Here is a 12462-nt window from a genome sequence, read left to right as displayed (position 1 = left end):
TGATATCTATAAGGCATTTAAAAGGCCTTTCCAGTGCGCTTCTAACGATGTATAACATGCACATTTGCGCCGTTGTGCAAAGGTCTTCTTCGCGTATAATGATAATTTCCGTGTGCCATCGGAGGAAGATGTTTTTTGTCATAAATTCATTATGCATAATACGATTCTTAATATCTATAACGCGTTTGAAAGGCCTTTCCACTGCGCTTCGAACGATGTATAACATGCACATTTGGTACCAGTCTTGTTCGTGTATAATGGTAATTTCCGTGTCCCATGTGCTATCGGCGGAAGATGTTTTTTGTCATAAATTAATTATGCATAATACTATTCTTAATATCTATAACGCATTTGAAAGGCCTTTCCAGTGGGATTGTAGCGATATATAACATGCACATGTGGAGTATTTTGCAACGGTGCTCCACACATCTGAAAATGCCGCCGTCTGTGGTGTTGGTGTCACCTGCGCCTATCAGCAGATGTAGTGTTCGGCTATAATTTATATGTCCATGGTCCGATTTTCAATATGTCTAATGCAGTCGAAAGCCCTCGAAAGTACGCTCCTAACGACGTATAACTCAGACATGTGCGATGTTCTGCTGAGACGTTACGCACGTCGGTTTATACCGCCACTTCTTGTGGCCTTTTAAATGCGCCCTTGTTCAGGCTTTGCCTTATCGCGTCTTTGTTTGCTTCTAACTCCGTTATACCTATCTGCAACAAACCTGTATTGGTATCATTAGAAAGCTCTTTTGACGTCGGTGACGGTGGTGAACACAGATTGGAAAATCCTGAAAATTAAAATATATATTGTACGATTTGTTTGTAAAAACCGTCATGTTTTGCTATACTTCCGCAGGAAATCCTATATAACTTCTCTGTCCAAAGTCAGAAATCAAATTGGCTTATATTGCCAGAAAGCCCATTCAATGGCGGAGGTGCATGCAAAAGGGTTTTTCTAACCCTTCAAATAAAGTATTTATTAACTTTTTAAAATGCATAGTACTCTCAGGCGAAAGTCTAACAATCCAACGTATTTACGGGGTATTCTTTATATGGGGACAAGAGCCAGGCTGGCCACTGGCTCAGATATTTGCCTATGTTCCCAGGCAAGACGATGCGACGGGCACGGCGATGTGAAAATTGCGACGCTGCCCTCCACGTCTGCCCACGGAGGTCGGAAAGATGGGGGACCCGAGGTAGTGCATAGCGGGATAATTCCGACCTCCACCATGATCAAGCTTTTCATTGCCTTGGTGTTTAGCTTGTGTAACGGCGCGCGACGTTGCTCATGCTATTCGTCATTGGTTCTCCCAAAGATGCTCGATGCGGCCATGGTGTAGCAGAACTGAAACACATTGAGTAACGGCAGTGGCTCAGAGGCGACTTGGCAGTAAGCAAGCGCAAACGGTGGTGGATTTCTCCTGGAAGCAGGACGAAATGATGGTGTTGCATGGGAGTTGAGGGGCGACCCTTAGAGGAGAGGATGGCGGCGAAACGGTAGCTGGCGCAGGCAAACCAGTTCGAGTCTCGGCAGTGGCTCAGAAGTGACTTGGCAGTAAGCAAGCGCAAACGGTGGTGGATTTCTCCTGGAAGCAGGACGAAATGCTGGTGTTGCATGGGAGTGAAGGGGCGACCCATAGAGGAGAGGCGATGGTGGCGAAGCGTTGGCTGGCGCAGGCAAACCAGTTCGAGTCCCGACAGTGGCTCAGAGGCGACTTGGCAGTAAGCAAGCGCAAACGGTGGTGGATTTCTCCTGGAAGCAGGACGAAATGATGGTGTTGCATGGGAGTGAAGGGGCGACCCTTAGAGGAGAGGCGATGGTGGCGATACGTTGGCTGGCGCAGGCAAACCAGTTCGAGTCCCGGCAGGGGCTCAGAGGCGACTTGGCAGTTAGCAAGCGCAAACGGTGGTGGTTTCTGCTGGAAGCAGGACGAAATGCTGGTGTTGCATGGGAGTTGAGGGGCGACCCTTAGAGGAGAGGCAATGACGGCAAAACGGTAGCTGGCGCAGGCAAACCAGTTCGAGTCCTGGCAGTGGCTCAGAGGCGACTTGGCAGTAAGCAAGCGCAAACGGTGGTGGATTTCTCCTGGAAGCAGGACGAAATGCTGGTGTTGCATAGGAGTGAAGGGTCGCCCCATAGAGGAGAGGCGATGGTGGCGAAGCGTTGGCTGGTGCAGGCAAACCAGTTCGAGTCTCGAAGTGGCTCAGAGGCGACTTTGGCAGTTAGCAAGCGCAAACGGTGGTGGATTTCTCCTGGAAGCAGGACGAAATGCTGGTGTTGCATGGGAGTGAAGGGTCGCCCCATAGAGGAGAGGCGATGGTGGCAAAAGTTGGCTGGGCGCCAGGCAAACCAGTTCGAGTCCCGGCAGGGGCTCAGAGGCGACTTGGCAGTTAGCAAGCGCAAACGGTGGTGGTTTCTGCTGGAAGCAGGACGAAATGATGGTGTTGCATGGGAGTGAGGGGCGACCCTTAGAGGAGAAGCAATGACGGCGAAACGGTAGCTGGCGCAGGCAAACCAGTTCGAGTCCCGGAAGTGGCTCAGAGGCGACTTGGCAGTAAGCAAGCGCAAACGGTGGTGGATTTCTCCTGGAAGCAGGACGAAATGCTGGTGTTGCATGGGAGTGAAGGGGCGACCCTTAGAGGAGAGGCGATGGTGGCAAAGCGTTGGCTGGCGCAGGCAAACCAGTTCGAGTCCCGGCAGGGGCCTCAGAGGCGACTTGGCAGTTAGCAAGTGCAAACGGTGGTGGTTTCTGCTGGAAGCAGGACGAAATGCTGGTGTTGCATGGGAGTGAAGGGTAGCCCCATAGAGGAGAGGCGATGGTGGCGAAGCGTTGGCTGGCGCAGGCAAACCAGTTTGAGTCTCGACAGTGGCTCAGAGGCGACTTGGCAGTAAGCAAGCCGCAAACGGTGGTGGATTTCTCCTGGAAGCAGGACGAAATGCTGGTGTTGCATGGGAGTGAAGGGTCGCCCCTTAGAGGAGAGGCGATGGTGGCAAAAAGTTGGCTGGCGCAGGCAAACCAGTTCGAGTCCCGGCAGGGGCTCAGAGGCGACAGGCAGTTAGCAAGTGCTAACGGTGGTGGTTTCTGCTGGAAGCAGGACGAAATGATGGTGTTGCATGGGAGTGAAGGGGCGACCCTTAGAGGAGAAGCAATGACGGCGAAACGGTAGCTGGCGCAAGCAAACCAGTTCGAGTCCCGGAAGTGGCTCAGAGGCTTAATTTGGCAGTAAGCAAGCGCGAAACGGTGGTGGATTTCTCCTGGAAGCAGGACGAAATGCTGGTGTTGCATGGGAGTGAAGGGGCGACCCTTAGAGGAGAGGCGATGGTGGCGAAGCGTTGGCTGGCGCAGGCAAACCAGTTCGAGTCCCGGCAGGGGCTCAGAGGCGACTTGGCAGTTAGCAAGTGCAAACGGTGGTGGTTTCTGCTGGAAGCAGGACGAAATGATGGTGTTGCATGGGAGTTGAGGGGCGACCCTTAGAGGAGAGGCAATGACGGCAAAACGGTAGCTGGCGCAGGCAAACCAGTTCGAGTCCCGGCAGTGGCTCAGAGGCGACTTGGCAGTAAGCAAGCGCAAACGGTGGTGGATTTCTCCTGGAAGCAGGACGAAATGATGGTGTTGCATGGGAGTGAAGGGTTGCCCCATAGAGGAGAGGCGATGGTGGCGAAGCGTTGGCTGGTGCAGGCAAACCAGTTCGAGTCCTCGGCAGTGGCTCAGAGGCTTACTTTGGCAGTAAGCAAGCGCGAACGGTGGTGGATTTCTCCTGGAAGCAGGACGAAATGATGGTGTTGCATGGGAGTGAAGGGGCGACCCTTAGAGGAGAGGCGATGGTGGCGATACGTTGGCTGGCGCAGGCAAACCAGTTCGAGTCCCGGCAGGGGCTCAGAGGCGACTTGGCAGTTAGCAAGCGCAAACGGTGGTGGTTTTCTGCTGGAAGCAGGACGAAATGCTGGTGTTGCATGGGGAGTTGAGGGGCGACCCTTAGAGGAGAGGCAATGACGGCAAAAACGGTAGCTGGCGCAGGCAAACCAGTTCGAGTCCTGGCAGTGGCTCAGAGGCGACTTGGCAGTAAGAAAGCTTATAAGCGGTGGTGGATTTCTCCTGGAAGCAGGACGAAATGATGGTGTTGCATGGGAGTGAAGGGTCGCCCCTTAGAGGAGAGGCGATGGTGGCGAAAGCGTTGGCTGGTGCAGGCAAACCAGTTCGAGTCTCGGAAGTGGCTCAGAGGCGACTTGGCAGTTAGCAAAGCGCCAAACGGTGGTGGAGTTCTCCTGGAAGCAGGACGAAATGCTGGTGTTGCATGGGAGGTGAAGGGTCGCCCCTTAGAGGAGAGGGCGATGGTGGCAAAAAGTTGGCTGGCGCAGGCAAACCAGTTCGAGTCCCGGCAGGGGCTCAGAAGCGACTTGGCGGTTAGCAAGTGCTAACGGTGGTGGTTTCTGCTGGAAGCAGGACGAAATGATGGTGTTGCATGGGAGTGAAGGGGCGACCCTTAGAGGAGAAGCAATGACGGCGAAACGGTAGCTGGCGCAGGCAAACCAGTTCGAGTCCCGGAAGTGGCTCAGAGGCGACTTGGCAGTAAGCAAGCATAAGCGGTGGTGGATTTCTCCTGGAAGCAGGACGAAATGCTGGTGTTGCATGTGGAGTGAAGGGGGCGACCCTTTAGAGGAGAGGCGATGGTGGCAAAGCGTTGGCTGGCGCAGGCAAACCAGTTCGAGTCCCGGCAGGGGCTCAGAGGCGACTTGGCAGTTAGCAAGCGCAAACGGTGGTGGTTTCTGCTGGAAGCAGGACGAAATGCTGGTGTTGCATGGGAGTGAAGGGTCGCCCCATAGAGGAGAGGCGATGGTGGCGAAGCGTTGGCTGGCGCAGGCAAAACCAGTTTGAGTCCTCGACGAGTGGCTCAGAGGCGACTTTGGCAGTAAGCAAGCATAAACGGTGGTGGATTTCTCCTGGAAGCAGGACGAAATGCTGGTGTTGCATGGGAGTGAAGGGTCGCCCCTTAGAGGAGAGGCGATGGTGGCAAAAGTTGGCTGGCGCAGGCAAACCAGTTCGAGTCCGGCAGGGGCTCAGAAGCGACTTGGCAGTTAGCAAGCGCTAACGGTGGTGGTTTCTGCTGGAAGCAGGACGAAATGATGGTGTTGCATGGGAGTGAAGGGGCGACCCTTAGAGGAGAGGCAATGGCGGCGAAACGGTAGCTGGCGCAGGCAAACCAGTTCGAGTCCCGGAAGTGGCTCAGAGGCGACTTGGCAGTAAGCAAGCGCAAACGGTGGTGGATTTCTCCTGGAAGCAGGACGAAATGCTGGTGTTGCATGGGAGTGAAGGGGCGACCCTTAGAGGAGAGGCGATGGTGGCGAATCGTTGGCTGGCGCAGGCAAACCAGTTCGAGTCCGGCAGGGGCTCAGAGAGCGAGCGGTTAGCTTAGCAAGCGCAAACGGTGGTGGTTTCTGCTGGAAGCAGGACGAAATGATGGTGTTGCATGGGAGTTGAGGGGCGACCCTTAGAGGAGAGGCAATGACGGCAAAACGGTAGCTGGCGCAGGCAAACCAGTTCGAGTCCCGGCAGTGGCTCAGAGGCGACTTGGCAGTAAGCAAGCGCAAACGGTGGTGGATTTCTCCTGGAAGCAGGACGAAATGATGGTGTTGCATGGGAGTGAAGGGTCGCCCCATAGAGGAGAGGCGATGGTGGCGAAGCGTTGGCTGGTGCAGGCAAACCAGTTCGAGTCCCGGCAGTGGCTCAGAGGCGACTTGGCAGTTAGCAAGCGCAGACGGTGGTGGTTTCTGCTGGAAGCAGGACGAAATGATGGTGTTGCATGGGGAGTTGAGGGCGACCCCATAGAGGAGAGGCAATGACGGCAAAACGGTAGCTGGCGCAGGCAAACCAGTTCGAGTCCCGGCAGTGGCTCAGAGGCGACTTGGCAGTAAGCAAGCGCAAACGGTGGTGGATTTCTCCTGGAAGCAGGACGAAATGCTGGTGTTGCATGGGAGTGAAGGGGCGACCCTTAGAGGAGAGGCGATGACGGCGAAACGGTAGCTGGTGCAGGCAAACCAGTTCGAGTCCCGGCAGTGGCTCAGAGGCGACTTGGCAGTAAGCAAGCGCAAACGGTGGTGGATTTCTCCTGGAAGCAGGACGAAATGCTGGTGTTGCATGGGAGTGAAGGGTCGACCCCTTAGAGGAGAGGCGATGGTGGCAAAAAGTTGGCTGGCGCAGGCAAACCAGTTCGAGTCCCGGCAGGTGGCTCAGAGGCGACTTGGCAGTAAGCAAGCGCCAAGCGGTGGTGGATTTCTCCTGGAAGCAGGACGAAATGATGGTGTTGCATGGGAGTGAAGGGTCGCCCCTTAGAGGAGAGGCGATGGTGGCAAAAACGTTGGCTGGCGCAGGCAAACCAGTTCGAGTCTCGGCAGTGGCTCAGAGGCGACTTGGCAGTAAGCAAGCGCAAACGGTGGTGGATTTCTGCTGGAAGCAGGACGAAATGATGGTGTTGCATGGGAGTTGAGGGGCGACCCATAGAGGAGAGGCAATGGTGGCGAAACGGTGGCTGGCGCAGGCAAACCAGTTCGAGTCCCGGCAGTGGCTCAGAGGCGACTTGGCACTAAGCAAGCGCAAACGGTGGTGGATTTCTCCTGGAAGCAGGACGAAATGATGGTGTTGCATGGGAGTGAAGGGTCGCCCCATAGAGGAGAGGCGATGGTGGCGAAGCGTTGGCTGGCGCAGGCAAACCAGTTCGAGTCTCGGCAGTGGCTCAGAGGCGACTTGGCAGTAAGCAAGCGCAAACGGTGGTGGATTTCTCCTGGAAGCAGGACGAAATGCTGGTGTTGCATGGGAGTGAAGGGGCGACCCTTAGAGGAGAGGCGATGGTGGCGAAGCGTTGGCTGGCGCAGGCAAACCAGTTCGAGTCTCGGCAGTGGCTCAGAGGCGACTTGGCAGTTAGCAAGCGCAAACGGTGGTGGTTTCTGCTGGAAGCAGGACGAAATGATGGTGTTGCATGGGAGTGAAGGGGCGACCCTTGGAGGAGGAGCGAGGGTGTGAAAACGGTAGCTGGCGCACCCAAACCAGTTTGAGTCTCGGCAGTGGCTCAGAGGCGACTTGGCGGTAACTGTGCATGATTTGTCGTGTCAAATCTTTGCAATTCCCTAAGGTGTGGCATATGGGAAAGGAGAGGTATATTGCTGTAGTGTCTACAACTATGTATGCGAGTCACCCAATTGATGGGTAGACGCGATGGCATTACATGCCAGACGGACATTGACGTTTTCTGACGTTTGTTATGCATGTTGATGTAAATTGTAGTATGTGTTGTTCATCACGTGTAGCAGCTCCACTGCCATTATCAACAGTACCTGAAGAATTCACAGAGATCTGATCTACCACGACGACCTTCCTACGTAGACTCAACTGCGCCTTCACAGCAATCGGACTTTGAAATCAAAGTTGTATCCTTCCAGGTTTAATGTTTCGTATTATATATTTGTGCTGACATGTTTGAATTATCTGTCCATTATGCAATTGTTAGGGTATTGAATTCGTGAGCTATGGTTATCCATGTGGGTATATGACTGTGATGCACAAATGCTTCGTCATGATCATGTTCGTCATACAAATGGGGAATGCAAAAATAAAAGTACAAGTTAACACCATCTCGCTCTAAACTAACACTAACCACAAACCGATGTAACATAAAACTAGCGTGAAAAGGCAATAAGTCCTTCTCTCTCTAATCTAAAACGCTAACCCAAAACCGAAAAAAACATAAATTAAAACTAAAAGCCTACGGCCTTCTCTTTAAGCTGAATCACTAACCCAAACCGCAATAACATAATCTTAAAACAAAGAAGGTTAAAACGTAAAATAACAATAACAACACGAAACAAAGAACTAATAATACCGGTAAATTAAAGGGGAAAAAACATCGAGGTGGGCAATAAGTCCTTCTCTCCCCAAACCGAAAAAAACATAAATTAAAACTAAAAGCCTACGGCCTTCTCTTTAAGCTGAATCCCTAACCCAAACCGCAATGACATAAACTTAAAACAAAGAGGGTTAAAACGTAAAATAACAATAACAACAAAGAACTAATAATACCAGTAAATTAAAGGGGAAAAAACATCGAGGTAAAGTCGGGCATGTGAAACTGAAATATAATCCTTGGCTCAAGTGATTTTCTACACTTGGCTCAAGTTCTATGAATTGAGTCTGTCGGCCGGCCGAGGCATTGATAGTATTGTTTCCAGGTGAGGGGAACATGCTTTCAATGTCTACGAACTAGCCCGGATATTTGTCTTCAATTCCACCTGGTGTGATGGCGAACTGAATTTTTGCTATGTTTGCACTTGGTTTGATGTTGTCTGGAAGGATGAATAAAACGTTTTCATTGCTGCGCTTAGCCGTGGTATTGTCTTCAATTCCAACTGATGTGATGGCGAACTGAATTTTTGCTATGTTTGCACTTGGTTTGATGTTGTCTGGAAGGATGAATAAAACGTTTTCTTTGCTGCGTTTAGCCTTGGTATTGTCTTTATTTCCATGTGAAGAGAAAACGGAGAGACGTTTTTTGTGATATTTAATTCTTATTGTTTGTTACTAAAGGTCACCTTCACACAATTACATTCCTAAAGTAGCTTCATAGTGAGTTCTTACTCACCTCATTGTCTTCAAATGAGCCTTGATTGGTGTCACGTTTGCAGAGGCACTTGTTGTGGTGGGGCACACAGGCTTTGCTCTGATGTTTTGCTTGTAATGCCTAATCCGAGAGTTTCTGAGTGAGACATGGAAGCCAACCAAGTGGCGGGAATTACGACTGAAAGCGCCAATCGTTGATCGGTTGTTTAATCGCATAAGTGAATGGGATGAGTGAGTCGTGTCAGGTTTAAGCTACCAACCGGCCTTAATCCATGAATGATTGATTGACTCTGTGACCTCAATGCAGAGCTTAATACAAACACTTTTCAATCGCTCGGGCTATATATACCTAGCAGTCACGGCACTTGTGCTAACATTGTTTGACACATTTCATTGTTGAAGACTTCATTCAAGCCATGGCCTACACACTTTTTAAAGGTCCTGTTTCAAAGCCCATCCACTTTGCCATCCTGGGACATAGCTTAGTGCGGCGACATGATCAAGTCTGTCCCCCTCCACGTGGCATCATCACTTCCGTGCGTGGGATAGGAGGGGCGACTGTCGCTCGGATGAAAGCAGTGGTGGATGCCCTTGATGCAGGTTTCCAGGGCATTGTTTTCTTTCAAGTGGGAGAGAACGACGTGTCGGCGTCAACTGATCCTCAGAACCTGGTTGAGGACTTGCTGGATCTTCTGGACTACCTTCGGTGGAAACGGCCGGGCTCCAGAGCAGTGATAGGAAGTCTGTTCCCGAGGGTAAAACCAAGGAACATGACGGTCTCTGCCTACAAGCGGAAGGTGGAGGAGGCGAATCGGCGCTTGAAGAGGATGTTGCGACGCCGTCTGGATGCCACCTTTTGGGACCACAGCCAGCACATGAGGATGGGACCTGCACTGTTAGGCAAGGATGGCGTCCACTTGACGTCAAAGCCAATGCCCAGTTCTGGCTTTCCATTCGTAAGTGTATGTGTAGGTAGGTACGTTTAAACGCCCATGCCCTGTCCGGTAGATCATCATTTTATCGTAATTCCAAAACTCAATAATTGTCGTTTCGGCCCATTGTGTTTATATACAGCAGTGGCAAAAGGGTTCCGCGTGTGAGACAATCAGTGCAAACGGGACGCACAGATCAGTCAAATCTGAGCGCACGGGGCTTAGCTTGGGATGGCTTTAAGGGTAGGAAAACGTGACGACATCCGCACGTGTCGCACATGACGTGAAAGCTAAGACACGGGGATTTCGATCCATAGTAACAATAAAAGCTTGTGGTCGATGTACGAAACATAACAAGCATCTGCAGCGTGAAAGACTGCCGTAAATCGGGTCAATTCGGGCTTAAAAGCGCCCCGGCTTCGAACCCGTTAAAGACAGGTCACTTCTGATGATACCACCAGTTGGCCCTGGGAACCAGCTTCACGTCGATGTGCAACATGTCAATGGATTGTGTATATTTGTCGTCCACGCGACGTGTAAAAGATGATCGCAGAGCAAGGCTCTTTTCTTGGTAAAAAGACATGTCTATATCAGATGGCCAAATGGACGTGGACGTCCAACCAGGTGCCCCACGTCGACCCCGTGACGATCCCAGGTGCCTTATGCACGTGGCAACATTTTCATATATGATATGCATGCATATGTTTCTTTCTCCGGGTGCGAGACGATTAGTGCAAGCGGGATGCAGAGATAAAACCATTTTGATATGAAATCTGAGCTGTTTTGGCTCCCGTCACACGCACGGTGCTTAGCTTCGGGGGGCTTTAAGGGTGGGAAAACGTGACGACACCCGCACGTGTCGCACATGACGTGAAAGCTAAGACACGGGGCTTTCGATCCATAGTAACAACAAAACCCTGTGGTCGATGTACGAAACAAAACAAGCATCTGCAGCGTGAAATACTGCCGTAAATCAGGTCAAATCGGGCTTAAAAGCGCCCCGTCTTCGAACCCGTTAAAGACAGGTTACTTCTGATGATACCACCAGTTGGCCCTGGGAACCAGCTTCACGTCGATGTGCAACATGTCAATGGATTGTGTATAGTCGTCGTCCACGCGACGTTTAAACAACAACACCCACCGTTTCTGGCCCCTGATATAGGGCTATAGAGAAATAACTGGCACTGTGTCTGCATGAATGGCAGCCATATGCCACAAGGAAGTCCCCATGAATCATGACCCCAGATTGTTTCTCTGATTGGTGCTCTTGAACACTTTCTAGAGGTCATCTGGCAACGACTAAGAGGAATCGTGACCACTCGCCGGTTCCAAGTGTCATTATTCTTATCTTCGTGGATTCGATTGAAAAAAAGCACACTGGATGGAATGACCTTCGGTCAAAGCAAGGAGAAGTAGGTATTGCTAGAAGTTTCGATCACGATTATGCTACAATTTTAAGTAAAATTAACTGAATGGTTTCAATGAAGAAATTGACACCAAGAACATGCTGTTGCTTCATAACCTGACAAAAACTTCTGACTCAATGACTTCCCTTGTACCAACACCTCTTCCTGAAACATGCGAACCAGACTGGGACAATGTTCATGAACGCGTTAAGAGGATTGTGTTGATACCGTTGTCAATATGTATCATATTGAGCAACGGGGCTGTGTTACTGTTCATAGCATTACAGAGGAAGTTCCATCGACCAACTCTTTTGTGACGTTACTCGGAATAGCGGACATGTGTATTGGATTTGTATCTATAGGTACAGTGATCACGAAGGCAAATGAGTCTACTCTAAACGAGTGTCTTGCGAGAATAGGATTCACCATCAGTGGGATTCAAGTATCTACGATGTGCGTCATGTGGATTGCAATTGACCGGTACATTGCAATTACACGTGCTTTGCGATACACCCAGATAATGACGACTAGGAAGGTTGTGTTTGCGATACTGTGGATAACCATTCAATCAGTTCTGATAGGATTCGCACCCCTGATCGGATGGAATACGGCGAATTATAACCAATACTGTTCGTTTTTATTCGTTGTGTCGCCTGGGTATGTTGTGCTGATATTCATTATAGGGGTGGTGCCTATTTTGATAGTGTTTGTCATCTACGTTGGTTTATACTGCAGTGCAAGGGGCCACATCAAGCGAATCGATGCTTTGGAGCAACTTGGTGTGACCCGGAAGTCAGGTGGCCTCTTTGGCATTTCCGCCCGGAACTGGAAGTCAGTTAAAACTCTCCTATTTGTGATTGGATGTCTGTTGATCACGTGGTGTCCTTTCTTGATAGCAACTGTTGTACAGTTAGTGTCGGGTGACAAGGTTTCTTGTTTCTTGAAGGAAATTATTGGAACATACCTATTAATGTTGGGTTTTTCTAATTCGTTTCTTAATCCACTAATCTACGCAGTGGGAACAAAGGATTTCAGGGATAACTTCAAAACCACAATTAAACGGCAGTGTTGTCCAACGTCATAACGAATCTATTTGATGACTTATATAAACTACACATCTAAGTATAACGAACAAAGCTCTCTCTAGTCAACAGTACTATGCTAATTTTACAATAAGCGTGTGTTTATGAATCACTCTCAACCAGATGTGAGAGCAGGTGAGCGTACTGTGCCCCACTGGTGACGTTGTCACACAACTATCCATGTAGATGCTTGTCGACTCAGAAATAAATATCGAATTGTTTTTTATTGTAAAAGTGAAACAGAAACAAAGATTTTGACAGAAACCCCTCCTGCCTTACAATCTCCTGTTAAGCGTGTACACATTCCTGCCACTTGCAAACAAATTGCTTATTTGATTATATATACGCAGATGGAATAGAATTTAAGGATTTCAGGGACATCTTCGAACGTACAGAATACTGGCAGCGTTGCCTAGCACAATAATCCTCC

General features: G+C 50.3%; 1 protein-coding gene across 1 annotated transcript; it reads left to right on the top strand.

The window, feature by feature from the left end:
- The first annotated feature begins 11087 nt into the window (after positions 1 to 11087).
- LOC124280365 (glucose-dependent insulinotropic receptor-like) lies at positions 11088 to 12034 on the top strand. Its single transcript, XM_046716272.1, has 2 exons — positions 11088 to 11164; positions 11296 to 12034. Exons 1-2 carry the CDS (start codon positions 11088 to 11090, stop codon positions 12032 to 12034), a joined length of 816 nt encoding a protein of 271 aa, XP_046572228.1.
- The last annotated feature ends 428 nt before the right edge of the window (positions 12035 to 12462 follow it).

The sequence above is a fragment of the Haliotis rubra genome, unplaced genomic scaffold (assembly GCF_003918875.1).
Source record: "Haliotis rubra isolate DU_JTF1 unplaced genomic scaffold, ASM391887v1 Scf2658, whole genome shotgun sequence".
Lineage (NCBI taxonomy): Eukaryota > Metazoa > Mollusca > Gastropoda > Lepetellida > Haliotidae > Haliotis > Haliotis rubra.
This window is presented reverse-complemented; position numbering and strand designations above follow the sequence as displayed.

Bases quoted from the DNA above. Each gene is read 5' to 3' on its own strand.
- LOC124280365 (XM_046716272.1), top strand. From the start codon at position 11,088: ATGACTTCCCTTGTACCAACACCTCTTCCTGAAACATGCGAACCAGAC. The intron at 11,165-11,295 runs GATTGTGTTGAT...GGACATGTGTAT, and splicing joins GTTCATGAACGCGTTAAGAG to TGGATTTGTATCTATAGGTA.